At 42.8% G+C, this 27,238-nt stretch overlaps 1 protein-coding gene across 1 annotated transcript; it reads left to right on the top strand.

Annotated features, from left to right (window-relative positions):
* mmp25b (matrix metallopeptidase 25b) lies at positions 1–27,118 on the top strand. Its single transcript, NM_001165402.1, has 11 exons — positions 1–22; positions 171–300; positions 4,062–4,194; positions 4,628–4,772; positions 5,053–5,363; positions 5,497–5,676; positions 8,901–9,000; positions 10,086–10,168; positions 24,705–24,857; positions 25,132–25,419; positions 25,796–27,118. The coding sequence occupies exons 2-11, from the start codon at positions 190–192 to the stop codon at positions 26,044–26,046; spliced, it is 1,755 nt and encodes a 584-aa protein (NP_001158874.1). The 5' UTR covers positions 1–22; positions 171–189; the 3' UTR covers positions 26,047–27,118.
* Positions 27,119–27,238: the final 120 nt, after the last annotated feature.

Here is a 27,238-nt window from a genome sequence, read left to right on the forward strand (position 1 = left end):
CACAGCAGGAGATAAAGAAACGGTATAGTACAGTGATTCACAAAATATCATCAGAAGCAACATAACAGTAAAGTGAAAAGGCATGGTTGTTTTAAGTTTCTATAGGATGCCAACCTGTGCTGAGTTTGGAAATGTTTGGACAGATTTCTAACGGTAAATGTGTGATGCAGGGTTGATATTCACAGGAAAATGTTTGGCACTGTGTATGGATTGATATGGATGACCGTTACCGCGAGCTTGTTGATCTCAACGGGACATCCCTCACCCGCACCGATGCCTGACCAGTATGCCAGAGGACTGGTGAGTGGTCCTAAGGTGTCTTCATTTTTTGTCTTGTCATAACTGCTTTACTTAGTATAAAATAAATGTGCTCTATCGAAACCATTCTGATATTTTTGTTTATAGACTTTTTTTTGTTTCGCTTATAACCTATGTAAGTAAATCATTGTTTGGAATTTCAGACGTAGCCACAACGATATTTAGAAAATGTATAGCCTGTATTTTTTGGGGGGGGAAATAAACATATATTAATACCACCCACAGTGTTTGAAATCTAAAATGTAACCAACCGTTACACGTTATTGACTTTAGGAACATTGTGTGGTAAACCACTATGGGGCACACCCTCTTTTGACAGTTGACAAACCAAAATTTCTTATGACTGATAAACAGTCCTGAGATTTAACTCCCTCAGTGCTATAGTGCACTTACCAAGAATCGCTACAATACACAGTAGGCCTCTGCATTAACTCGCTCTGCTCCAGCGAGTTAGTGCACATAGATTAGAGCAGTGGTTCCCAAATTTGTTATAGTCCTGTACCCCTTCAAACATTTAACCTCCAGCTGCGTCCTCTAGCACCGGGGTCAGCTCACTCTGTAATGTTGTTTTTTGCCATCATTGTAAGCCTGCCACACACACACTATACGATACATTTATTAAACATAAGAATGAGTGTGAGTTTTTGTCACAACCCGGTTCATGGGAAGTGTCAAAGAGCTCTGATAGGACCAAGGCACAAATAATAATATAATAATAATCAATAATTTTGCTCTTTATTTAACCATCTTACATATAAAACCTTATTTGTTAATCGAAAATTGTGAATAACTCATCACAGGTTAATGAGAAGCGTGTGCTTGAAAGGATGCACATAACTCTGCAATATTGGGTTGTATTGGAGAGAGTCTCAGTCTTAAATCATTTTCCACACACAGTCTGTGACTGTATTTCGTTTTCATGCTAGTGAGGGCCGAGAATCCACTCTCACATAGGTACTGTACATGGTTGCAAAGGGCATCAGTGTCTAAACAGCGCGATGTGCCAAGGCAGGATACTCTGAACGCAGCCTAATCCAGAAATCTGGCAGTGGCTTCTGATTAAATTAAATTTTCACAGAACCTCTTGTTGCAATTTGATGAGGCTCTCTTGTTCAGATATCAGTAAGTGAACTGGAGGCAGAGGAGGAAAGGGATAACGAATCCAGTTGTTTGTGTCATCCGTTTGGGAAAGTACCTGCGTAATTGCGCACCCAACTCACTCAGGTGCTTTGCTATATCACATTTGACATTGTCAATCATACAATGATGGAAAGACCTGTGTGTTGTCCTTGTTAATGCAGACAGAGAGGAGATCAAATTTGTCCTGCACATTGAATATAGTTGCGGAGAGTCCCTGTAATCCCAGATTCAGACTATTCATGCGACAAAAAACATCACCCAGATAGGCCAGTCGTGTGAGAAACTTGTCATCATGCAAGCGGTCAAACAAGTTTACATTATGGTCAGTGAAGAAAACTTTAAGCTCGTCTCTCAATTCAAAAAAACGTGTCAATACTTTGCCCCTTGATAACCAGCGCACTACTGTATGTTGTAAAAGCGTTACATGCTCGCTGCCCATATCATTGCAAAGTGCAGAAAATACAAGAGAGTTCAGGGGCCTTGCTTTAGCAAAGTTAACCATTTTCACTGTAGTGTCCAAAATGTCTTTCCAGCTGTCAGGCATTCCCTTGGCAGCAAGAGCCTCTCGGTGGATACTGCAGTGTACCCAAGTGGCGTCAGGAGCAACTGCTTGCACGCACGTTACCACTCCATTATGTCTCCCTGTCATGGCTTTTGTGCCATCAGTACAGATACAAACATGAGCAGCAGCTACATTTGGCTACGTACGGACCGTTAGTGGAATTCCCGCGAGAGAGTAACGGTTAATGTGATTGGATGTTAATTGTTTGACTAGGCTACCTGTATTTGACATTGTATTGTTATTTCGCTGAACACTAGATGGTTTAATTTTATTTTTGGCTGTGAAACGAGGTTACTCAGGCGACAAAAAAACTCACCCAAATGTATAGCTGTTACATCTGCCCCCGCCACACCCTCTACTCCTCACCCTGTGTCTCCCTAAACCTGCCGCCACTCCCCCAGTGATCTCTCCCTCTCTCTCTCTATGTGGGTGTATTTGATTGTGTGAGTAGAGACATGTGTGCTGGAGGCAGAGCAGATCCCCAACATCTGCAACCTGTTCCATAATCAAGACATCTACAAATACTCAGCCCTGCCACCTCCACGCTGCCAGATCGTAGCTTCTGCTCAGTCAGTCTGCATTTCAAGCCATTTGTTCCTGCGTTGATCTTGTTATCCCGTTGTGCATGTTTTCCCTAGGCTGAGGCTGCTTTTCTCTCCGCTACAGTGCCGTCAGTTCTGACTCTGGACCCTGTCTCCCTTGTCTTGTCAGTCCTGCTTCCCTGCCCTGGATCCCCGTTCTACTGCTTCTTTGAATTCCGCTCCCGACCTGCTTACCTGGCTCCTACTCCCCTTGCCCCAGCCTTAGCCTCAGTTCCCTGCTACCTACCCAAGCTTCCACTGGTCTGCACCCCCCCCCACCCCCACCTAAGAATAGCCCCATTGGAAAATATAAATGGACTGTTTGAAAATGTGAGAAAAAAAAAGTTAAATAAAAAATTATACATTTAGAAAATGTGAATCACATTTTTATTTGGCGTACCCCCAACGGCATTGCGCAGGAATACCTGGGAATACCTGGACTAGAGGAACGGAACGTGCAATATAACGCCCTGGATCAGAGCTAGCATTAACCCTGCATAACCTCATTAACCCTCTCTCTGACAGATTCTTCATCACTTAATAGCCACACAAAACAAGAAAAATACCCCTTGTATCACCGCCGTTGTGTCTAATGCGTTGAAGCTACGTCAGTTATGTGTGTAAGCCTACAGGGCTAGGCCTAGCTAGTTGGCTATCCTGAGCGCGATCAGCTAGCTAGTTGGCTATCCTGAGCACGATCAGCTAGCTAGTTGGCTATCCTATCCTGAGCGCGATCAGCTAGCTAGTTGGCTATCCTGAGCGCGATCAGCTAGCTAGTTGGCTATTCTGAGCGCGATCAGCTAGCTAGTTGGCTATCCTATCCTGAGCGCGATCAGCTAGCTAGCTGGCTATCCTATCCTGAGCGCGATCAGCTAGCTAGTTGGCTATCCTATCCTGAGCGCGATCGGCTAGCTAGTTGGCTATCCTATCCTGAGCACGATCAGCTAGCTAGCTGGCTATCCTGAGCGTGATCAGCTTCAGTGATCAGGGATTCACAGTCTGGTTTCACTCAGGATTCACTGAATTACAGCAAGACCTGAAGAGAGAAACACTATGTTGATGGTAATTGTGTGGTGCTAGAACATCTGGGGGCTGAACACATACCATATGACCTTGACAAAGGTTCAAGGGTTTTTATTAGTCATATTTAAAAACATGAAATGACAGGAATTTAAGACAGGAACAAAAAAAAACCATCAAAATACATCAAATATAAAAGTCCTTCAAGTATCAAAGTGCAGTTTATTATTGAGATATTGTCTCAGGCCATATTGTCTGTTTTAAGTGATACCGGGAATGTCTCTGGTTAAAATGGTGTATAACACTGGGAAGGAAAAAGTCCCTGGGCTGGTTTGTCCCTGGAGTGCTGTGTGCAGGGGGTGGCTTTCATCAGCTGTGATGCTCCTTAGTATCACAACAACTGACATCAAAGTCTGCTCTCCTCCTCTGCTCTCTGTTAGGATTGGTTGAGCCGGTATGGTTACCTCCCTCCTCCTGACCCTCGCACGAACAAGCTGCAGACGAAGGATGGGGTTGAGCGGGCGATTCGGGAGATGCAGAGATTCGGAGGGCTCGAGGAAACGGGCAGACTGGGTAACCCACTGTCAACTTACAGTAAAGCTTCGTCACTTGACCCTTTAAGCCAACTGTAAAGTCTTTCATTGCGACTTGTGTGTGCACAAACACTGGTGATATTCTGTGAAGGGCCTTGAAGACAAAAAAAGGGTTTTCAATGAACATTAAGATGCTTGAAACCATTGCTAACACTTTAACCATTTTTAAGTCATTAAACCTGCAGTGGTAAGCATGTATAGGCTTATGAATGTTGTGTCTCTATGCATAAAGTGTTCCACCGTCTCAAACTGACTGTTTGGATCATTATAAGATGCTTATAAAACATTATAAATGGGTCATACATGCTCATGATGAGTCTTATAATGTGTTATAACAGTATTATTATGCATCATACCTGGATGCTTTAAGTCACTGGGTGTCATGTGTGAGTGTCTTGCCTCTGTATTTTCAGATAAAGACACTCTCAATCTCATGCAGACGCCTAGATGCTCTCTCCCTGACATTGTGGGATCGGAGGACATGTTGAAAAGGAAGAGGAGGAGGAAGAGATACGCCCTGTCAGGCCTTCGCTGGGATAGGACCGACCTAACATGGAGGTGTGCAAAATTTGTCATTGGGACAAACAGATTCACACATTTGAGTATTCTTCTGTGTAGTGTAGTACTGCGCAGACCTGGGTTCAAATAGTATTTGTCATCTTTCAAATACTTTGAGCATTTGATTGAGCCTGCCTGGAGTGTCAAATGGCCTTTTTTTTTTACATTTGGGAATATTCCATTGGTTCCTTTGCACCAGGTACTGTGCCATACCTGGTAAGCAGTATAATAGTGTATTTTATTTATTTGTTTGTACTACTGATGTCCTTCCTGTATCCAGTGTCCACAGTTACCCAAACCCATCCCGCTCGACCTCTGTCTTCCACCCGGACATGGTGGAGGGAATCCTGACTCTGGCCTTCAAGGCCTGGAGTGACGTGACCCCCCTCAGCTTCCGACAGCTCTCTGGGAGCGACAGAGAAGATAAGGGGCCCGGAGGGGACATCCGAGTGTCTTTTACCCGCTCGCTCCATGACGACGGGTACCCTTTCGACGGTAGAGGGGGCACCCTTGCCCACGCCTTCTTCCCGGGGAGGGATGACGTCGCCGGGGACACGCACTTCGATGACGATGAGTACTGGAGCTATGGAGGTATTTAAAGATAGTCAAATGGATGGATGCATGGATGGGTGGAAGGATGGATCTTCAATTCCCACAATAAATACAGACAGAGAGAGAGATGATATTGACCGACTGATTAACACAGCACCTGCTGGTTTCTCAGGGGACAGCAGTAGCATAGACCTCTTCACAGTGGCAGTGCATGAGTTTGGCCACGCCCTGGGTCTGTCCCACTCCTCCTCAGATCCCTCCATTATGAGGCCCTACTACCAGGGAGCTGTGGAAGACATCTCATCCTACAACCTCCCTCTGGATGACAGGATGGCCATTCAAGAGCTCTACGGTAGGGTGTCTTATTTAATGGTTTAAAGGGTCCTAGATGTAGCTGGTGTAGAGAGTCAGGCGCAGGACAGCAGATATGAGGAATCAACATACTTTTACTCAAAATGTCAAATATACAAAGTAACAAATACACGCACACCATGACAGACTGAAAATACAACAAACAATCACTCACAACCAAACATGGGGAACAGAGGGTTAAATAATAAACAGGTAATTGGGTGAGTGAAACCAGGTGTGTAAGACTAAGACAAAACAAATGGAAAATGAAAAGTGGATCGGTGGTGGCTAGAAGGCTGGTGACGTCGACCGCGGAACGCCGCCCGAACAAGGAGAGGGACCAACTTCGGCGGAAGTCGTGACAAATGGACTCTTTAAAAAAAAGATATGTTCTTTAAGGATTCTATATTATGTTGAGAGTTGTGGGAAAGATAGACAGAAAACGTGTCACAAAGGCAGTGGGCTGGATTCAAAACCCACGCTAAATCCGACAAACATGTGTGGAGTATGCAGCGGCACTAACCGCTAGACCACCCAGGCCACACCAACCCATAACTCTAACCCTAAACCCAACCCAACTCTAATTCTAACCCTAACCCAGCACCTAAACCAACATAACCTAACCATAAAAATTGGGAAATTCAATGTAGGTTTCTTGGTCAGTCATGTCCCCTAGTTTTTCCCCTTGGTGCCACATCTGTCCACGGCTTTTACGGCACCTCTATTTGCATAACCCAAACCGCCCTCTTTCCTCAACCCTTTTGCTTCCTCTTTCTGGCTTAACAGTCGGGGGGTTATTTCCTGCCCTTACACAACTACTGTTGTTGTTTACACACTCGCTTTAGTTATAAAATACGATATTACAGTGTTAGGATTTCACAATGCAATTCAGGGAAACAGATCCTAATTTTGGTACACATAGAAAGGAGTCCTGAGTGCATTCAGGTGTGTGTGCCGCAACAAATGTTGTTCACAATAGACAAACATAGACTGATTATGTTCAGAAAAATCCAAAGTATGACACCATGTTATCTTGTAAGTGTACATCAAACATAGTGATCGTAAACGTTGACACTGAGGGAAATGCCGTAAATTAAGACGACTCTATGCAGTTTGAAAGATGAGACGTTGAGTATTATAAGAAACACCGCTTTGATGTCATACAAGCAAGTCAAACATTCCAAATGTGCACTTCACATTTTCATAGCATAAAACTCATGACAAATTAAGTCAAATCTAATTTTATTTGTCATATGCTCAGAATACAACACCTTACTGTAAGTAAGCATTTCACAGTAAGGTCTACACCTGTTGTATTTGGAGCATGTGACAAATAAAATTTGATTTAATTTGACATGAGTTTTATGATATGAAAATGTGAAGTGCACATTCGGAACGTTTGAGCCAGAGCTCTGACGTCATATATATCATGTTACTGTACACTCACTGCATTCCAATTTAGCCGTTTATCTGTGCCCAAATCTGCCATTTTCAACCCATATACGGGTATGTGTCTTCACTGACATTTTCAACCTGTCCCTGACTGAGTCTGTAATACCAACATGTTTCAAGCAGACCTCAATAGTCCCTGTGCCCAAGAACACCAAGGTAACTTGCCTAAATGACTACCGACCCGTAGCACTCACGTCTGTAGCCCTGAAGTTCTTTGAAAGGCTGGTCATGGCTCACATTAACAGCATTATACCAGAAACCCTAGACCCACTCCAGTTTGCATACCGCCCTAACAGATCCACAGATGATGCAATCTCTATTGCACTCAACACTGCCCTTTCACACCTGGACAAAAGGAACACCTATGTGAGAATGCTATTCATTGACTACAGCTCAGCGTTCAACACCATAGTACCTTCAAAGCTCATCACTAAGCTAAGGACCCTGGGACTAAACACCTCCCTCTGCAAATGGATCCTGGACATCCTGACTGGCCGCCCCCAGGTGGTGAGGGTAGGTAACAACACAACCGCCACGCTGATCCTCAAAATGGGAGCCCCTCAGGGGTGCCTGGTCAGAGTACTCCACTCATGACTGCATGGCCAGGCACGACTCCAACACCATCATCAAGTTTGCCGATGACACAACAGTGGTATGCCTGATCATCGACAACGATGAGACAGCCCATATGGAGAAGGTCAGAGACCTGGTCATGTGGTGCCAGGACAACAACCTCTCCCTCAACGTCATCAAGACAAAGGAGATGATTGTGGACTGCAGGAAAAAGAGGACCAAGCACTCCCTCATTTTCTTCGACTGGGCTGCAGTGGAACAGGTTGAGAGCTTGAAGTTCCTTGGTGTCCACATCACCAACAAACTATTATGGTCCAAACACACCAAGACAGTCGTGAAGAGGGCACGACAAAGCCTATTCCCCCTCAGGAGACTGAAAAGATTTGGCATGGGTCCTCAGATCCTCAAAAGCTTTTACAGCTGCACCATTGAGAGCATACTGACTGGTTGCATCACTGAATGGTATGGCAACTGCACGGCCTCCAAACACAAGGCCCAAACAGAGGGTAGTGTGTATGGCCCAGTACATCACTGGGCCAAGCTTCCTGTCATCCAGGACCTCTATATCAGGCGGTGTCAGAGGAAGGCCCTAACAATTGTCAAAGACTCCAGCCACCCTAGTCACAGACTGTTCTCTCAACTACTGCACGGCAAGCGGTACAGAAGCGACAAGTTGAGGTCCAAAAGGCTTCTTAACAGATTCTACCCCTAAGCTATAAGACTGCTGAACAGCTTATCAAAGGGCTACCCAGACCCCTCTTTTACGCTGCTGCTACTCTCTGTTTATAATCTATGCATAGTCACTTTAACTCTACCTACATGTACATATTACCTCAGTTACCTCGACTAACCGGTGCCCCCGCACATTGACTCTGTACCGGTCCCCCCTGTATATAACCTTGCTTGTTATTTTACTGCTGCTGTTTAATTATTTGTTACTTTTATTTTCAGTGTTTACTTTTTTCTTAACTTCCTAAAGCATTGTTGGTTAAGGGCTTGTAAGTAAGCATTTCACTGTAAGGTCTACAGCTGTTGTATTCGGCGCATGTGACAAATAACATTTGATTTGATATGAGTGTAAAGGGTTAAGTCACAACGCATTGGAGAAGATCCAAGGTTCCTCCCTTGTGACCTTTTCCGCCAATGCGTTTTGAGAAGGAGGCGAGGAGAGAGTAAAATTCACCCTTTCTCTCTCCCCAGGGAGGAAGAAGAGCAAGCCTACAGTCCACCATGGTGACAGTGGTTCAACTCCCAGTCACCCTCGCCTGGCCAGTCCTCCACCTCCAAGGCCAACAAAACAGTGAGTGGAGCCAGAGAGAGTCAGGTCTCAGACATTTCTATGCCTGATTCACACTATAGACCAGACTGGAACCATACTGTGCTGGCCGGAATGGTTTCTTTTCACATTGTCCTTTCCAGCACGGTTCCAGCAACTATGTTAACCAGGCCATCCCAGTATAGCTTGGCTTGGCTCAGCTCGGTTTGACTGAGTACTGTGAAATGGGTATAATATTTCTTATCTGTCCAAACAGGATTAAGCAAATTGTTTCTCCATGGTTCTCATATGCTGATGTGTGATGGACACGAAGGACAGACATCAAACATTTTTGTCCATAATCTTTCACGTGCATCATAAATCCAAAATGTTACCTAGCTAGATACATAGATGATACTGTAGCTGCTGAGATTTAACCTGATAAGAAAATCGTTATTAGATATTTCATAAGTTTAGCTGATGTTGTCATTATGACACAACACATTCGTAATATTGAGTTGCACCCCCCCTTGCCCTCAGAACAGCTTCAATTCATTGGGGCATGGACTCTACAAGGTGTCGAAGGCGGTCCACAGGGATGCTGACCCATGTTGATTCCAATGCTTCCCACAGTTGTGTTGGCTGGATGTCCTTTGTGTGCTAGTCCATTCTTGATACACACAGAGAAATGTTGAGTGTGAAAAACCCAGCAGCGTTGCAGTTCTTGACACAAACCGGTGCACCTGGCACCTACTACCCTACCCCATTCAAAGGCACTTAAATCCTTTGTCTTGCCCATTCACCCTCTGAATGGAACAGATACACAACACATGTCTCAATTGTCTCAAGGCTTAAAAATCTTTGTTAATAGCCTGTCTCCTCCCCTTCATCAACTCTGATAGAAGTGGATTTAACAAGTGGCATCAATAATGGATCCTAGCCTTCACCTGGATTCACCTGGTCAGTCAATGTCATGGAAAGAGCAGCTGTTCTTCATGTTTTGTATACTCAGGGTATACAGTAACTATGTCCTTAATCAATCACTAAAGTCACTCACAGTATTGAGTGTCAGGTTGCCACTGAAGTCCAGTGTCTTTACTTATGCTTCACTGTCTTTCTTCCATGACCAGTTCGGACCACTCTTTCCAAAATCGTTGTGAGGGCGGATTTGATGCTGTGGCAAATATCAGAGGAGAGGTCTTCTTTTTTAAGGGTAAGAGAAATACAACAGTAGTGACAACAGCAGTGACAATGTGTTTACACAATTACACAAACAGAAATGCTTTGTTGAATGGCGTATTTTGTATGCAGAATTACCATTGTCACAAAATAAATCTTCAGAGGGGAGGGTTTTAATTAACAGTAAAGAGTTTTTAAACGGAAGTGCTCTTCAGCTAAAAGGGATCCCCTACATTGACAGAAATATTGCCCAGAAATCACTTAATTGAACAGAAAGGGGCACACATACCCATGGCCATGATAACTAGCCTAATAACTAAGGATTGTGTGGTTTCATGATTTAAAACATTGATAAATGTCATATCTTATGTGTATGGGATGTTGTTGCAGTGGCATTTGCGTCTCTCACCTTTACATCCATGAAAAACACTTTAAAATGACAAAATAGTTACCAGGGGTGGAAGTAACAAATTGCAAATACTCTCATTACTGTAATTGAGATATTTTTTGAGTGCTTGTACTTTTTATAGGATTTTTCTAAGTCAGTAATTTAACTTTCACTTAAGTACGTTTTGAATGAAGTACTTCGCTACCTTTTTAAAACCATCAGTTACAGAATGCAATTTTGTACGCTATCCATAATAGTACAGTAGATCCCTCGGAGCCAGAAAAAAACTGCTCATCGTTGTTTAGTCAGTGACCAATCAAATCAAATTTCACACATCGCACCAGTACAGGCCAATCAAATCAAGCTATGCATACAATATGAGTGATGGTGGTTGGAAGGTTTTCAAAAAGGCTAAAATAACTTAGTTTAGTTCGAGATGCATCGTGAAAAAGAGGAAACGTTTTTATCAAAGTGATATGTGTGAAACCGATGGAGATGGAGGAGACTTTGTATTTTAAAGTATAAAAATATATTTGCAAGTAGCTGGCCCGAACAGAAACAACATTCTCACTAACAGTTACAAAAAAAAAAATATTGTTGTGACTGTGATATGTTGTTGTTTATCTACTTTAAAAAGAGTGGATAAGAGTGTCTGCAAAATGACCAAAAAGTAAATGTGTGTGTGAAAATGAACATTCCAAAATTACCTACAAAGCACACTGGGTATTATTATTGGCCTTATTTCGGGGCGGAGCTCATTTCAATAATACTCAGCGTGCTTTGCAATTGTTAATTTTTACATTACATTAACATTGTATTCATTTAGCTGATGCTCTTATCAAGGGCAACTTACAATTAGTGCATTGATTTTTGCTAGGTGAGATAACAACATATCACAATCGGATCAATTACATTTTCCCTCAACAATAAACATTTATATTTTGTTCATTTCCCAGATGCTCTTATCACACCATAGTGCTATCAGACTTCTGATACTAATGGATGGGTAAAAGGGTGGGCCACAAAATTTGAATGCTTTAAAAAAATGGTCTGGAATAGTATTTTGTATTTTGAAAATACAAATGACAGTATTTTGAAAATACAATACACAAAATACGTTGGAGTGTAGTTCATCCCAGTGTAATTCAAATTTCAAAATGGCGTGGAAATTCAAATCAAAAGGAAGAGACTGTAGATTCTTCAAACTTTATTATAAGATTTGCAAATCTGGAGCTGTGAACAATCCACTCAACAGTGCAGAGTTAAGAGCCCAACGAACAAGAGTTGGGTCACAGCTTTTATAACCTTTGTCTACGTGGCAGTTTAGCAGGTGTGTGAGATCATGATGTGAACATAGCGTACAAACAAGTGATAGTGCCAGTTTTGTTAACCCTTTCTGCTGATAGAATTGCCACTTCTACTCAAACTAGCCTCTGTTCTTTTCATATCTCCACACAGCTGTGCCCTTGAAAGATATAAAAAGAACAGGAGGGACCAAAAACTGGTGACTCTCAAATGACCCTTTGTCTTTGGCCGCCTGACTAAGTTACTCAGAAACAAGAGTGGAAAAACACTGGCTTCTTCTTACATGAGAGAAACAAACAGTGGAAATGTACAGGTTTAAGATATTGCACATACAGTGCATGTGCATAACAAAGTTTGTAATTTTTCCACCATAAAAATACTCAGAAGTAATTAAAATACATATTTCAAATACATCTCTGCTTGCAGCTAAGTTAGCTAGTTAGCTAAATGGTTAACTATCACCTGATGATGATAGCCATTGTGGCTAGGACGTGTGGTGTGGTGATGGCGGTGTGTGGTGATGGCTAGCTAGCTATCGATGGAGGTTATCTGGGCTGGCTAACAACATTAAACTAAAGTCAGCAAGTGAGCTAGCTAGTTAAGTGAAATAGCTAGCTAGCTAGCTAGCTAATGCATTTAGAGAGACCTAGGATTTAGAGAGACCTAGCATTTTTAGCTATGTATTGTGCTTTGTGTGTGTAAATTAGGATAATGTTAATCTAAAAGACAGAGAATCAGTAAGTCTAACTGTACATGCAACTGTGTGAGTCCACACAATAGGTACAGCTAGATATGGACTCGTCTCAACATTAGACTACTTTTTAGGTTTGAGAACATCTGACAAACTTACTTCAGTCTCAATATCTGAGAATAAGTATGAAAAGTGTATGTTTGGGCTATTGCAATGTCAGTGATATGACGATATAAATTACCACATAAAGCAGAATTTGCTGAAATATTCAATATGTGTATGTTGTGCATTTGCCACTATGAAGGTTTAGTCTACCTGAAGCATCATTTGACACATTGACAGGTGACGAGACAGAGCAACGGATGCAACATTAATCCGATGAAGATGATTTCTTATCATCACTGATGCCCAAAAGGTCATAAGGTACAGGGGAGCTGGATGGGTACCTTGCCTTTGTGTCAGTCAAGGTGGATTTGCTTCATTTCTTTCCATACCTCTGGTATTTTGGTATTTTATTAGGATCCCCATTAGCTGTTGCAAAAGCAGCAGCTACTCTTCCTGGGGTCCACACAAAACATGAAATGTGAAATAATACAGAATATTAATAGACAACAGTTCAAGGACAGAACTACATGAATGTAAAATAATCACAAAAAGCACACGTAGCCTACATATCAATACATACACACAAACTATCTAGGTCAAATAGGGAAGAGAAGTTGTGCCATGAGGTGTCGCTTTATCTGTTTTTAAACCAGATTTGCTGTTCAATTGAGCAATATGAGATGGAACGGAGTTCCATGCAATAATGGCTCTATATAATACTGTACTCTTTCTTCAATTTGTTCTGAATTTGGGGACTGTAAAAGAAAAAGACCCCGGGGGCATGTCTGGTGGGGTAAGTGTGTGTGTCAGAGTAAGTTGACTATGCAAACAATTTGGGATTTCCAACACTTTAATATTTCTTATAAAAAGAAGAAGTGATGCAATCAGTCTCTCCTCAACTCTTAACCAAGAGAGACTGGCATGAATAGTATTTATATCAGCCATCGGATTACAATGAAGATCAAGACATACTGCTCTGTTTTGGGCCAGCTGCAGCTTAACTAGGTATTTCCTTGCAGCACTCAACCACACAGCTGGACAATAATCAAGATTTTGGAGTCTGGTGTCAAAAAAGCAGAGCATCTCTTTATTCCTGACAGACCTCTCCCCATCTTTACAACCATTGAATCTATATGTTTTGACCATGACAGTTTACAATCTAAGGTAACGCCAAGTAATTCTGTCTCCTCAACTTGTTCAAAAGCCACAACATTCATTAACGGATTCCGCCGAGGTCTAGAACTTCGGGAATGATTTGTACCAAATACAAAGCTCTTAGTTTTAGAGATGTTCAGGACCAGTTTATTACTGGCCACCCATTCCAAAACAGACTGCAGCTATTTGTTAAGGGTTTCAGTGACTTCATTAGCTGTGGTTGCTGATGCGTATATGGTTGAATCATCAGCATACATGGACACACATGCTTTGCTTAATGCCAGTGGCAGGTCATTGGTAAAAATAGGAAAGAGTAGAGGGCCTAGAGTGCTTTGGCTTCCCTTCCGGCCTCAGGACAAAGACTTTCCTCTAGGCTCAGATTAAAGATATAACAGATAGGAGTGGCTATAGAGTCATCTCAAATCAAATCAAATGTATTTATAAAGCCCTTCTTACATCAGCTGAAATCTCAAAGTGCTGTACAGAAACCCAGCCTAAAACCACAAACAGCACACAATGCAGGTGTAGAAACACGGTGGCTAGGAAAAACTCCCTAGAAAGGCCAGAACCTAGAAAGAAACCTAGAGAGGAACCAAGCTATGAGGGGTGGCCAGTCCTCTTCTGGCTGTTTCGGGTGGAGATTATAACAGAACATGGCCAAGATGTTCAAATGTTCATAGATGACCAGCAGGGTCAAATAATATTAACCACTGTGGTTGTCGAGGGCGCAACAGGTCAGCACTTCAGGAGTAAATGTCAGTTGGCTTTTCATAGCCGATCATTGAGAGTATCTCCACCGCTCCTGCTGTCTCTAGAGAGTTGAAAACAGCAGGTCTGGGACAGGTAGCACGTCCAGTGAACAGGTTAGGGTTCCATAGCCGCAGGCAGAACAGTTGAAACTGGAGCAGCAGCAGGCCAGGCCAGGCCAGGTTGTCCTGAGGCATGGTCCTAGGGCTCAGGTCCTCCGAGAGAGAGAAAGAAAGAAAGAAAGAAAGAAAGAAAGAAAGAAAGAAAGAAAGAAAGAAAGAAAGAAAGAGAAAGAAAGAAAGAATGAGAGAAAGAAAAAAGAGAGAGAATTAGAGAGAGCATACTTAAATTCACACAGGACACCGGATAAGACAGGAGAAATACTCCAGATATAACAGACTGACCCTAGCCCCCCGACACATAAACTACTAAACTCATAAACCCATCTACCAGGAAGGTAGAGCAGCACTAGCTTTCCATCTAAGTTGTCAATGCCAGGAGGTTTGTCATTATTGATCGATAACAATACTTTTTACACCTCTCCCATACTAACTTTACAAAATTCAAATTTGCAATGCTTGTCTTTCGTTATTCATTTTTTTGTACATGAATACGATGGCTCACTGTTCATTGTTGGCATTTGTTGCCTAAATTTGCCCACTTTGCCCATGAAGTAATTATTAATATAATTGGCAACATCAAATGGTTTTGTGATGAATAAGCCACATGATTTGATGAAAGATGAGGTTGAATTTGTCTTTCTGCCCATTATTTCAAGTACTCCAGAGTATTTCTCCATCATTATTTCCATAATTGATCTGGGCTTCTTCTTCTTTTTGTTGAGTTTAGTCACATAATTTCCCAATTTGCAGTTAAGTCAGCCAGTCAGATGTGCAACCACTTATTAGCCACTCCTTTTGCCCCATCTCTTTCAACCATACAGTTTTGAAATTCCTCATCAATCCATGGAGACTTCACGGTACTAACAATCAGTTTCTTAACAGGTGCATGTTTATCAAAAATTCAAAGAAGCAATTTCATAAATTCATTAAGTGCAGCATCTGGATGCTCCTTATTAATCACAGCAGACTAACAGATATTTTTAACATCATCTACATAAGAGTCACATGACTGTATGATCTCTTGTACGCTATTTTAGGCCCAGCTTTTAGAATTTTGGCTTTCCTGGATATAGCCACTATATTGTGATCACTGCATCCGATGGGTACGGATACAGCTTTAGCACAGCATTCTTAATAAAGATGTGATCGATACATGTGGATGATCTTGCTCCTGTATTGTTAGTAAACATCCTGGTAGGTTGATTAATAACCTGAACCAGATTACAGGCACTGGTTACAGTGAGAAGCTTCCTCTTGAGCGGAAAGCTTGTCACGTCCACTCCCGCTCCTCCTCTCCCGTACGACAAAACTAAAGCCTGTAGGACCTGCCTTGTTCATAGTGCTGTTAAGAAGGTAGAGCAGCACCTTGTTATGGGCAGACTTTTCCCCATCTTAGCAACTGTTGTATCAATATGTTTCGACCATGACAGTTTACAATCCAGGATTACTGCAAGCAGTTTAGTCACCTCAACTTGTTTCAATTTCCACATTATTTTTTAAAATATTTATTTGAGGTTTAGGATTTTAGTGAATGATTTGTCCCAAATAAAATACTTCTAGTTTTAGAAATATTTACAACTAATTTATTCTTTGCCATCCACTCTGAAACTAACTGCAACTCTTTGTTAAGTGTTGCAGTCATTTCAGTCACTGTAGTAGCTGACATGTATAGTGTTGAGTCATCCGCATACATAGACACTGGCTTTACTCAAAGCCATGTCATTAGTAAAGATTGAAAAAAGTAACAGGCCTAGACAGCTGCCCTGAGGAATTCCTGATTCTACCTGGATTATGTTGGAGAGGCTTCTGATGGGGTTCACCTTGGGGTCATGATAGGGGCTGTACCAAATTTTTGATGTATTATAATAATTGAATATGCTTATGTTGTATTAATAGAAGGGGAAGGGTTATATTTATAGGGTCCTAGACTACAGATTAACAATATATAATCATTATATGGTTTAATATTGCTTCACAGTTCTTTTCTAGTCTCTGCCTCTTATAAAGAAACGCTCTGAGAGATGTGTGAGTTATTGCAGTCAAAACAGGGTGTCTGTGACAAAGCGCCTTAAAGACAAAAGAGATTCATAAGACACAGAACCCTGCAGGGGAGTGAAAGAAATAAGAGACTAGTCAGACATACCACTATAAATCAACATGGAGAGTGGACATTTTCTGTTGAGCCTTTAGATAACACTGGAACTAGTGTTTGTATAGCTGTGTAGGCATGGGCTTGGTCTCATGAGTAGAAGGTAATGACATAGGCAGTGACATCACTAGGGGTTGACTGCAAGCATAATAAAACAACTTGGACCATTTGCTATTTTGCAGAACTTACTCGGAAACATGCGTGCTATGTTCCCGTTGTCAACTTCTGTCTGCAATTGCATTAATAAAGGTTTGATTCATTTACATAAAGATATTGTCTAATTGCTGATTTCACCAATGAGCCTATGATTGACAAGGAACAAGGAATGAACCCCAACACTTCCATTAAAGAACACCCTCTGTGTTCTGTTAGATAGGTAACACTTTATCCACAATATAGCAGGGCGTGTAAAGCCATAACACATACGTTTTTCCAGCAGCAGACTATGATCGATAATGTCAAAAGCAGCAATGAAGTCTAAAAAAACAGCCCCCACAATCTTTTTATTAAAAATTGTTGAATGTCCTTCCCTATAAGCATGCTGAAAGTTTGTTGTCAATTTGTTTACAATAAAATAGCATTGCATCTGGTCAAACAACATTTTTTCCAAAAGTTTACTAAGTGTTGGTAACAGGCTGATCGGTCGGCTATTTGAGCCAGTAAAGGCCGGCTTTACTATTCTTAGGTAGCGGAATGACTTTTGCTTCCCTCCAAGCCTGGGGGCACAATCTTTCTAGTAGGCTTAAATTGAAAATATGTCAAATAGGAGTGGCAGTATCATCCGCTATTATCCTCAGTAATTTTACATCCAAGTTGTCAGACCCCGGTGGCTTGTCATTGTTGTTAGACAACAATAATTGTTTAACCTCTTCCACACTCACATGGAATTCAAAATTGCAATGATTTTCTTTCATAATTTGGTCAGAAATACTTGGATGTGTAGTGTCAATGTTTGTTACTGGCATGTCATGCCTGTTTGCAAATATTGCCAATTTTTATTTAACCTTTATTTAACAAGGCAAGTCAGTTTAGAACAAATTCATATTTAAAATGACGGCCTACCAGGAAACAGTGGGTTAATTGCCTTGATCAGGGGCAGAACGACAGATTTTAACTTGTCAGGTCGGGGATTCAATCCAGCAGCCTTTCAGTTACTGGCCCAGTGCTCTAACCACTAGACTACCTGCCACCCCAAATGAAAAAAATAATTAAAGTAGTTGACAATATCAGTTAGTTTTGTGATGAATGAGCCATCTGATTCAATGAATGATGGAGCTGAGTTAGCTTTTTTCCCCAACATTTCATTTAAGCTGCTCCAAATCTTTTTACTATCATTCTTTTTGTAATTTATCTTTGTTTCATAGTTTCTTCTTCTTTTCATTCAGTTTAGTCACATGATTTCTCAATTTGCAATACATTTGCCAATCGGTTGTGCAGCCAGACTTATTCAAAGTAATTTTCTTTATAGGTGCATGCAGAATGCTGTGGTAGCCATGCTGGTTCAGTGTGCCTTGAATTCTAAATAAATCACTGAGAGTTTCACCAGCAATGCACCCCCAAACCATCACACCTCCTCCTCCATGCTTTACGGTGGGAACCACACATGCGGAGAGCATCCGTTCACTTACTCTGCGTCTCACAAAGACACGGCGGTTGGAACCAAAAAATCTCAAATTTGGACTCATCAGATTTCCACCGGTCTAATGTCCATTGCTCTTGTTTCTTGGCCCAAGCAAGTCTCTCCTTATTTGTGTCCTTTAGTAGTGGATTCTCTGCAGCAATTTGACCATGAAGAGGTGATTCACACAGTTTCCTCTGAACAGTTGATGTTGAGATGTGTCTGTTACTTGAACTCTGTGAAGCATTTATTTGGGCTGCAATCTGAGATGCAGTTAACTCTAATGAATTTATCCTCTGCAGCAGAGGTAACTCTGGGTCTTCCTTTCCTTTGGCGGTCCTCATGAGAGCCCATTTCATCATAGCGCTTGATGGTTTTTGGACTACACCTGAAGAAACTTTTAACCTGTTGAGGACCCCTTCGAGATAGGATCCCGTTAACGGGATCATTTGACAAAATAGCATGGCGCGAAATTCAAAACAACAAAAATCAAATAATTTCAATTTCTCAAACATACGACTATTTTACACCATTTTAAAGATACACTTCTCGTTAATGCAACCACATTGTCCGATTTCAAAAAGGCTTTACAGTGAAAGTAAAACATTACATTATGTTAGGACACCACCTAAACAAGAAAAGCCAAACAGCCATGTTCCTAGCAAGGAGAGGCGTCACAAAAACCCGAAATACAGCTAAAATTAAGCACTAACCTCTGACGATCTTCATCAGATGACACTCCTAGGACATCATGTTACACAATACATGTATGTTTTGTTCGATCAAGATCATATTTATATCCAAAAACAGCATTTTACATTGGCGCGTGATGTTCAGAAAATGTTCAGAAAATGTTTAGCCTCCAAAACTCCCGGTGAATGAGCACAATGAGCACACATATTACAGAAATACTCATCATAAACGTTGACAAATTATATCATAATTATTTAAAGAATTATAGATATACTACTTTTTAATGCAACCGCTGTGTCAGATTTCAAAATAACTTTACGGAGAAAGCACATTGTTCAATATTTTGAGTACATAGCTCAACCATCAATGCAAGCTATACAGTTAGCCACGAAGTCACGGCGTCAACAAAACTCTAAAATAGTGTTATAAATCTTTTCTTACCTTTGCTGATCTTCGGCGGAATGCACTCGCAGGATTCCCACTTCCACAAGAAATGTTCCTTTGTTCGATAATGTCCATCATTTATGTCCAAATACCTCCGTTTTGTTGGCGCATCCAGAACACTATTCCAAAGGCACGAGGCGGGGGCGCAAATAAATAGACGAAAAGCTCAAAAGTTCCATTATCGTTTGTAGAAACATGTCAAACGATGTTTACAATCTTTAGGGTATTTTTAACGTAGAAATGCGATTATTTTCCAACCGGACAATAGCGTATTCATTCCAGAAGAAAAAGAAGGAACGGCGCACTCACGGGCTCGCACATCACCAAGTCCCTTGTCCTCAGACAGGCCACTGATTGACTGAGCTCCTATTTTCTGCGCAGTAACAGGAGAAGGATGAAAAAAGTTTCTAAAGGCTGTTGACAGCCAATGGAAGCCTTAGGAAGTGCAACGTGACCCCTTAGACACTGTAGTTTTGATAGGGATTCAAAAGAACTACAATTCTCAGATTTCCCACTTCCTGGTTGGATTTTTCTCAGGTTTTTGCCTGCATATGAGTTCGTTATACTCACAGACATCATTCAAACAGTTTTAGAAACTTCAGAGTGTTTTCTATCGAAATCTACTAATAATATGCATATCCTACCTTCTGAGTCTGAGTAGGAGGCAGTTTAATATGGGCACGTTTTTCATCCGAACGTGAAAATACTGCCCCCAATCCCTAAGAGGTTTTAAAGTTCTTTAAATTTTTCAGATTGACTGACTTAAAGTAATGATGGACTGTCGTTTCTCTTTGCTTATTTGAGCTGTTCTTGCCATAATATGGACTTGGTATTTTTCCAAATATGGCTATCTTCTGTAAACCACCCCTACTATGTCATAACACAACTGATTGGCTCAAACGCGTTAAGGAAAGACATTCCACAAATGAACGTTTAACAAGGCACACCAGTTAATTGCAATGCATTCCAGGTGACTACCTCATGAAGCTGGTTGAGAGAATGACAAGAGTGTGCAAAGCTGTCATCAAGGCAAGGGTAGCTACTTTGAAGAATTTCAAATATAAAATATATTTTGATTTGTTTAACACTTTTTTTGGTTACTACATGATTTCATATGTAGTATGTCTTCACTCTTATTCTACAATGTTGAAAATAGTAAACATTATGAAAAACCCTTGAATGACTAGGTGTGTCCAAACTTTTGACTTGTGTGTATATATATAAATATATACATACATATATATTTTTTGTATACATATTATTTTAAATGCTTTAAAGTAAAGCAAATTATTTTATGTTGTTTAGATCAATCAAAAAAAAGACTATTAATATACCTTTTATAAAATGTGTCTCTAAGTTTCATGTAATTGGCGTTACTGTCTTGAAAATCACCAATTACAAAGATATACAAGGACCTTGAGCATTCTATCTCCAATGTCAAAGTGTTATCAGGGGAAGGGTTTCAATATAAGAAAAATTATTAGCTAATCACACCCTTTTTAGTTTGTCATAAATTTGAGGATTCCATTGATAATTTGGTGTGTCTATTTTATGAGCGTAATTGGTGTTACTCAATTTAAATGGGAAATTACCTTGTGATCAAAATGATTAATCATATCACTTTAGTAAATGCTTTTAAAGGGGTTATTAATGACCATAGATTTAAGAATTAAGAAAATCCTGAATTACCAAAAATGTGTCATTGGTGTGACCATCATTGCTGTTACTACTCTTTCTGGTGGCACAATGTTATTGTCACGCCTTTCTTCGTCGGAGGACGATATAGCGAAATCGTCGTCTGAAAAGGTGGACCAATATGCAGCAGAGTTGACGTTCATTTTCTTAATTTTATTAAAGAACGTTTGAACACGAAAAACAAGAAAACAATAAGCATGACAAATGACAGTTTTTCAGGCTCACAAAAACACGCAATGCAAAAACAATCTCCCACAAATACAAGACAAACACACCCAACTAATATAGGACTTCCAATCAAAGGCAACACCAAACAGCTGCCTTCAATTGGAAGTCCACCCCAATTAACTCAACATAGAAACACACTCACTAGACTACACATAGAAATACATAAACATAGACCATAACTCAAAACCCGGAAATAATAAATCAAACGCCCTCCTAACTAACACACCACCCTGAACCACATAAAACAAATACCCTCTGCCATGTCCTGACCAAACTACAATAACAATTAACCCTTATACTGGCCAGGACGTGACAGTACCCCCCCTTTAAAGGTGCTAACCCCGGAAGCACCTTAAAAATTAAAAAATAAAATAAAATAAACCACAACCCCAAACAACAAAACAAAAATTCCCCTCTACTAAAAGGGAGGGAAGGGAGGGTGGCTGCCGTCAACGACGGCACTGTGCTACACCCCCCCTCCCCAACCCATCTATATCAGGAGGTGGCTCCGGTTCTGGCCGTTCCAGGCAGTCGGGCCACTCTGGCAGCTCGGGGCAGTCTGGCCAGTCTGGCAGCTCGGGGCAGTCTGGCAGCTCGGGGCAGTCTGGGCAGTCTGGCAGCTCGGGACAGTCTGGGCAGTCTGGCAGCTCGGGACAGTCTGGGCAGTCTGGCAGCTCGGGGCAGTCTGGCAGCTCGGGGCAGTCTGGCCAGTCTGGCAGCTCGGGGCAGTCTGGCCAGTCTGGCAGCTCGGGGCAGTCTGGCAGCTCGGGACAGTCTGGGCAGTCTGCCAGCTCGGGACAGTCTGGGCAGTCTGGCAGCTCGGGGCAGTCTGGGAAGTCTGGCAGCTCTGGGCAGTCTGGCAGTTCGGGACAGTCTGGGCAGTCTGGCAGCTCGGGACAGTCTGGCAGCTCGGGACAGTCTGGGCAGTCTGGCAGCTCGGGACAGTCTGGCCAGTCTGGCAGCTCGGGGCAGTCTGGCCAGTCTGGCAGCTCGGGGCAGTCTGGCCAGTCTGGCAGCTCGGGGCAGTCTGGCCAGTCTGGCAGCTCGGGGCAGTCTGGCCAGTCTGGCAGCTCGGGGCAGTCTGGCGGCTCGGGACAGTCTGGGCAGTCTGGCGGCTCGGGGCAGTCTGGCCAGTCTGGCGGCTCGGGGCAGTCTGGCCAGTCTGGCGGCTCGGGGCAGTCTGGCCAGTCTGGCGGCTCGGGGCAGTCTGGCCAGTCTGGCGGCTCGGGGCAGTCTGGCCACTCCGGCGGTTCGGGGCAGTCTGGCCACTCCGGCGGTTCGGGGCAGTCTGGCCACTCCGGCGGTTCGGGGCAGTCTGGCCACTCCGGCGGTTCGGGGCAGTCTGGCCACTCCGGCGGTTCGGGGCAGTCTGGCCACTCCGGCGGTTCGGGGCAGTCTGGCCACTCCGGCGGTTCGGGGCAGTCTGGCCACTCCGGCGGTTCAGGGCAGTCTGGCCACTCCGGCGGTTCAGGGCAGTCTGGCCACTCCGGCGGTTCAGGGCAGCTCTGGTGACTGTTGACTGGCGAGCAGCTCTGGTGACTGTTGACTGGCGGGCAGCTCTGGTGACTGTTGACTGGCGGGCAGCTCTGGTGACTGTTGACTGGCGGGCAGCTCTGGTGACTGTTGACTGGCGAGGCTGCGTTTACGCACTTGAAGCCTGGTGCGTGGTGCTGGTATTGGGCGTACCAGATTGGGAACACGCACCTCCAGGCTAGTGCGGGGAGCGGGAACAGGACGAGTCAGACTGGGTTGACGCACTTCCGGGTCCGCACGAGAGACAGGAGCTGGAAACCCAGGGCTATGGAGGCGCACAGGCGGTCTTGATCTTACCTCCTGCACAACCCGTCCTGGATGGATGGAACTAGTAGCCCTGCACGAGCGGGGTGCTTGTACAGGGCGGACTGGGTTGTGCAGGGGCCTGATGGTAGCCGTGCGTAGAGCGGGAGTTGGGTAGCATGGTCCTCGGAGGCGTACCGGCGACCAGATGCGCTGCGCAGGCATCCTCCTACCAGGCTGGATGCCCGCTCTAGCACGGCACCTGCGAGGGGCTGGAATAACGCGCACTGGACTGTGCGTGCGTATGGGTGAGAGTGCGCTCCTCCATATAACCACGGGTAGCTGGCTTCCGGCTCTTCCTAGGCCTAGCCAAACTACCCGTGTGCCCCCCCAAAAAAAATTATTGGGGGTGCCTCTCGTGCTTATACGCCAGTCGTGTCCCTCGGAAACGTTCCCGGTTCATACCAGCCTTACTCCATGGGCCTTCTCCGGCCATAACCTGCTCCCATGTCCATCTCTCCCGATTGTCCAAATCACAATTCCTCTGCTCCTTCCTCTGCTGCTTGGTCCTGGTTTGGTGGGAGATTGTTTTTGCATTGCGTGTTTTTGTGAGCCTGCAAAACTGTCATTTGTCGTGCTTATTGTTTTCTTGTTTTTCTTGTTCAAACGTTCTTTAATAAAATTAAGAAAATGAACGTCAACTCTGCTGCATATCTGTCACGCCTTTCTTCGTCGGAGGACGATATAGCGAAATCGTTGTCTGAAAAGGTGGACCAATATGCAGCAGAGTTGACGTTCATTATCTTAATTTTATTAAAGAACGTTTGAACAAGAAAAACAAGAAAACAATAAGCACGACAAATGACAGTTTTGCAGGCTCACAAAAACACGCAATGCAAAAACAATCTCCCACAAATACAAGACAAACACACCCAACTAATATAGGACTTCCAATCAAAGGCAACACCAAACAGCTGCCTTCAATTGGAAGTCCACCCCAATTAACTCAACATAGAAACACACTCACTAGACTACACATAGAAATGCATAAACATAGACCATAACTCAAAACCCGGAAATAATAAATCAAACGCCCTCCTAACTAACACACCACCCTGAACCACATAAAACAAATACCCTCTGCCACGTCCTGACCAAACTACAATAACAATTAACCCTTATACTGGCCAGGACGTGACAGTTATCATGATGGTTAAACAATATTGTAAGTCATTAAGCTGCCATATTAGTTGATTTAGAATGGCAAAATGTACCCAAATACATTTAAATAAAATACAGCATCTGGAAGTCCTTTTTGTTGTTGTTGCCGTGCCCAAATGCCACCGCAATTCAAGAACGACCTGTATATGAACCATACAGGCCCAAATTTGACGTAAACAATTAACATCTCATTTTCCACACAGCCTCTTTAATTATTATGTCGCTTGTGTCAGGTCCACATTTCTGGAGGATGCAGAGGACAGGTTATCTTGTCTCCCTCAACCCAGCCCTGATTAGAAACTTCTGGATGGGGCTCCCCCCTGAAACCAACAAGATCGATGCCGTTTACGAGAGGAAGAGCGACGGCTTCATCATCTTCTTCATAGGTGGGAAAGACAACAGCACTGTTGTAGCCTTATGTCATGTTCATTATGGGACACAACGGAAACATTTTGCAAAGGAAAAGGAAAATAAGCATTTATCGGAGGTACTACCTCCCTGTTTCAGTCCATTTTCTTCTGTTTGGTGCCTAATGAACATGTCCCTAGTTAGAATTTAAAACATAAGAACTATGCTACAGTGGCTAATATCCTTATGAATGTCATTGTTGTTGTGATGTAAAACAAAGGTGATTTCCTCCTCCTATCTTTTCCTGTGCAGGGGCTCAGTACTGGGTGTTCAAAGACACTGTGGCCCGCCCCGGCTACCCCAGGCCTCTGGCAGAGTGGGGGATGAGGACCAAGGACGGCGGGAAAGTGGAAAGAGTGGAGGCTGCCTTCGTGTGGGCCCACAACGGGAAGACCTATCTATTCAGCATGGGTGAGTTCTGGAAGTTCGACGAGGGCCGCAAGGAGGAGGGGAGGAAGCCGGAAGGGGGCTACCCCAAAGACGCAGCCCTCTGGAGAGGGGTGCCAACGGACCCCGATGACATCATCAGCTGGGGAGAAGGTGAGGCCTTGAGAAAGACTTGAGCCTTGATGAGATGAAGGTGGGCTGCAGTGTTAATGTAAAGAAAGTGATAGTTCAGTGTTGTTCTACATTACTAGGGCCAGTTGTTTTTCTGGGCCATGTGACATGTCAGGGAAAGTCTCTGCTTGGACACCTTGATCACATGTAACCAGCTCTAAAAATATAGTTAGTTATTTTTCAGTTGGTTGAAACTAGTCAGCAAAATACTTTCTAGACCTCAACTCTGCTTAAAATGTCCAACCAAATATATTATCTAAGTCTGCATTTTAGCTTGCAATGTCATACGCAATCATTAAACAGCCCACCCGCGTTTCAAAGTATTTTAAACCAATTGTTTGATTATGTTACCTTCTAGGAGATGCTTACTTCTTCAAGGACAACCTCTATTGGGTCAAGCAGAGAGGAGGACTGGACCAAGATAATGTCACTCCAAAATCCATTGCGGTGGATTGGCTCAGGTGTCCACAAGTACCCACACCTACACCCCACCTTCCAGCCAATCCTCATCCAAGGGGAAAAGACTGCAGCTGTGACTTGAGCAGAGCATCTGCAAGGCCCATTTGCAGTTGGTTGATCCTGCTATCTGTCGTGGTAGTATTCACCTGATTTGTTTTAAATAAACAAGTTAATAATATTAGTAAAACACAGTCATGTCTACTCCTTTCTGAAAAGTTCATTATTTGAAATGTATGTTTTGAGTAAGGGTGACCCTCTCTCTCTGCTATAGTCCTGCACTTATACCGACCCATCGACCCATCTCTAGGCTCCCTTGTCTGGCAAAGATCCTAGAATCTATAGTCAACAAACAGTTACAGTCTTTTCTTTCTGCTAACAGTATTCTTAGCACCAATCAATCTGGTTTTAGATCTAAACACAGTACCACATCGGCCACTATGCTTGTTGTAAATGATATTGCAAATGCCTTAGATGATAGAACGCACTGTGCTGCGTTGTTTGTAAATTTGTCAAAAGCTTTTGACACTGTAGACCATGCTATCCTTTTGAGTAAGCTGTCATCTATAGGAGTGGGCACTGATGCCTGCCGATGGTTTTATGACTATCTTAAAGATAGAACTCAGGCCGTCATGGTCGATGGGGTCAAGTCTGACTCCTTACAGTTACTTAAAGGGGTGCCTCAGGGTTCAATAATTGGCCCACTATTGTTCTCACTTTATATAAACAACATTGGTGATGATGTCAAATATTGTAAATTCCATTTATATGCAGATGACACAGTGATGTACTCTATTGCTCCAACAGCGGACCAAGCTTTAATGCAGTTGGAGTCTGATTTTAAGATACTACAGGGGTCTCTTTTACAGCTTAAACTTGTTTTAAACGCTAAGAAAACAAATGTCATGTTTTTTTCTAGGTCTAAACTCTCAGTTAGAAACACTTTTGTAATCACTAGCTTGGATGGTACTCAAATCAAACAGGTCTCTGCATATAAATACTTAGGGGTATGGTTAGATGATAAGCTTTCTTTTAAAAAACATGTTACTGAATTGGGAAAAAAGCTCAAATTCAAGATAGGGTTCCTTTACAGAAACAGGGCTTGTCTGTCCTTTGTAAATAGAAAACAAATTGTGCAGGCTACTTTTATGTCCGTTTTAGATTATGGTGATATTATCTATATGCATGCATCGGCAAACACATTAAAACCACTGGATGCTATTTACCATTGTGCACTCAGGTTTATCACGGGTGATAGTTACAAAACTCATCACTGTATCCTATATCAACATGTGGGTTGGGCCTCTCTATCATCATTCATTTCCACTAGATATACAAATTTTAA

The sequence above is a fragment of the Salmo salar genome, chromosome 19, assembly GCF_965601325.2.
Source record: "Salmo salar chromosome 19, fSalSal1, whole genome shotgun sequence".
Lineage (NCBI taxonomy): Eukaryota > Metazoa > Chordata > Actinopteri > Salmoniformes > Salmonidae > Salmo > Salmo salar.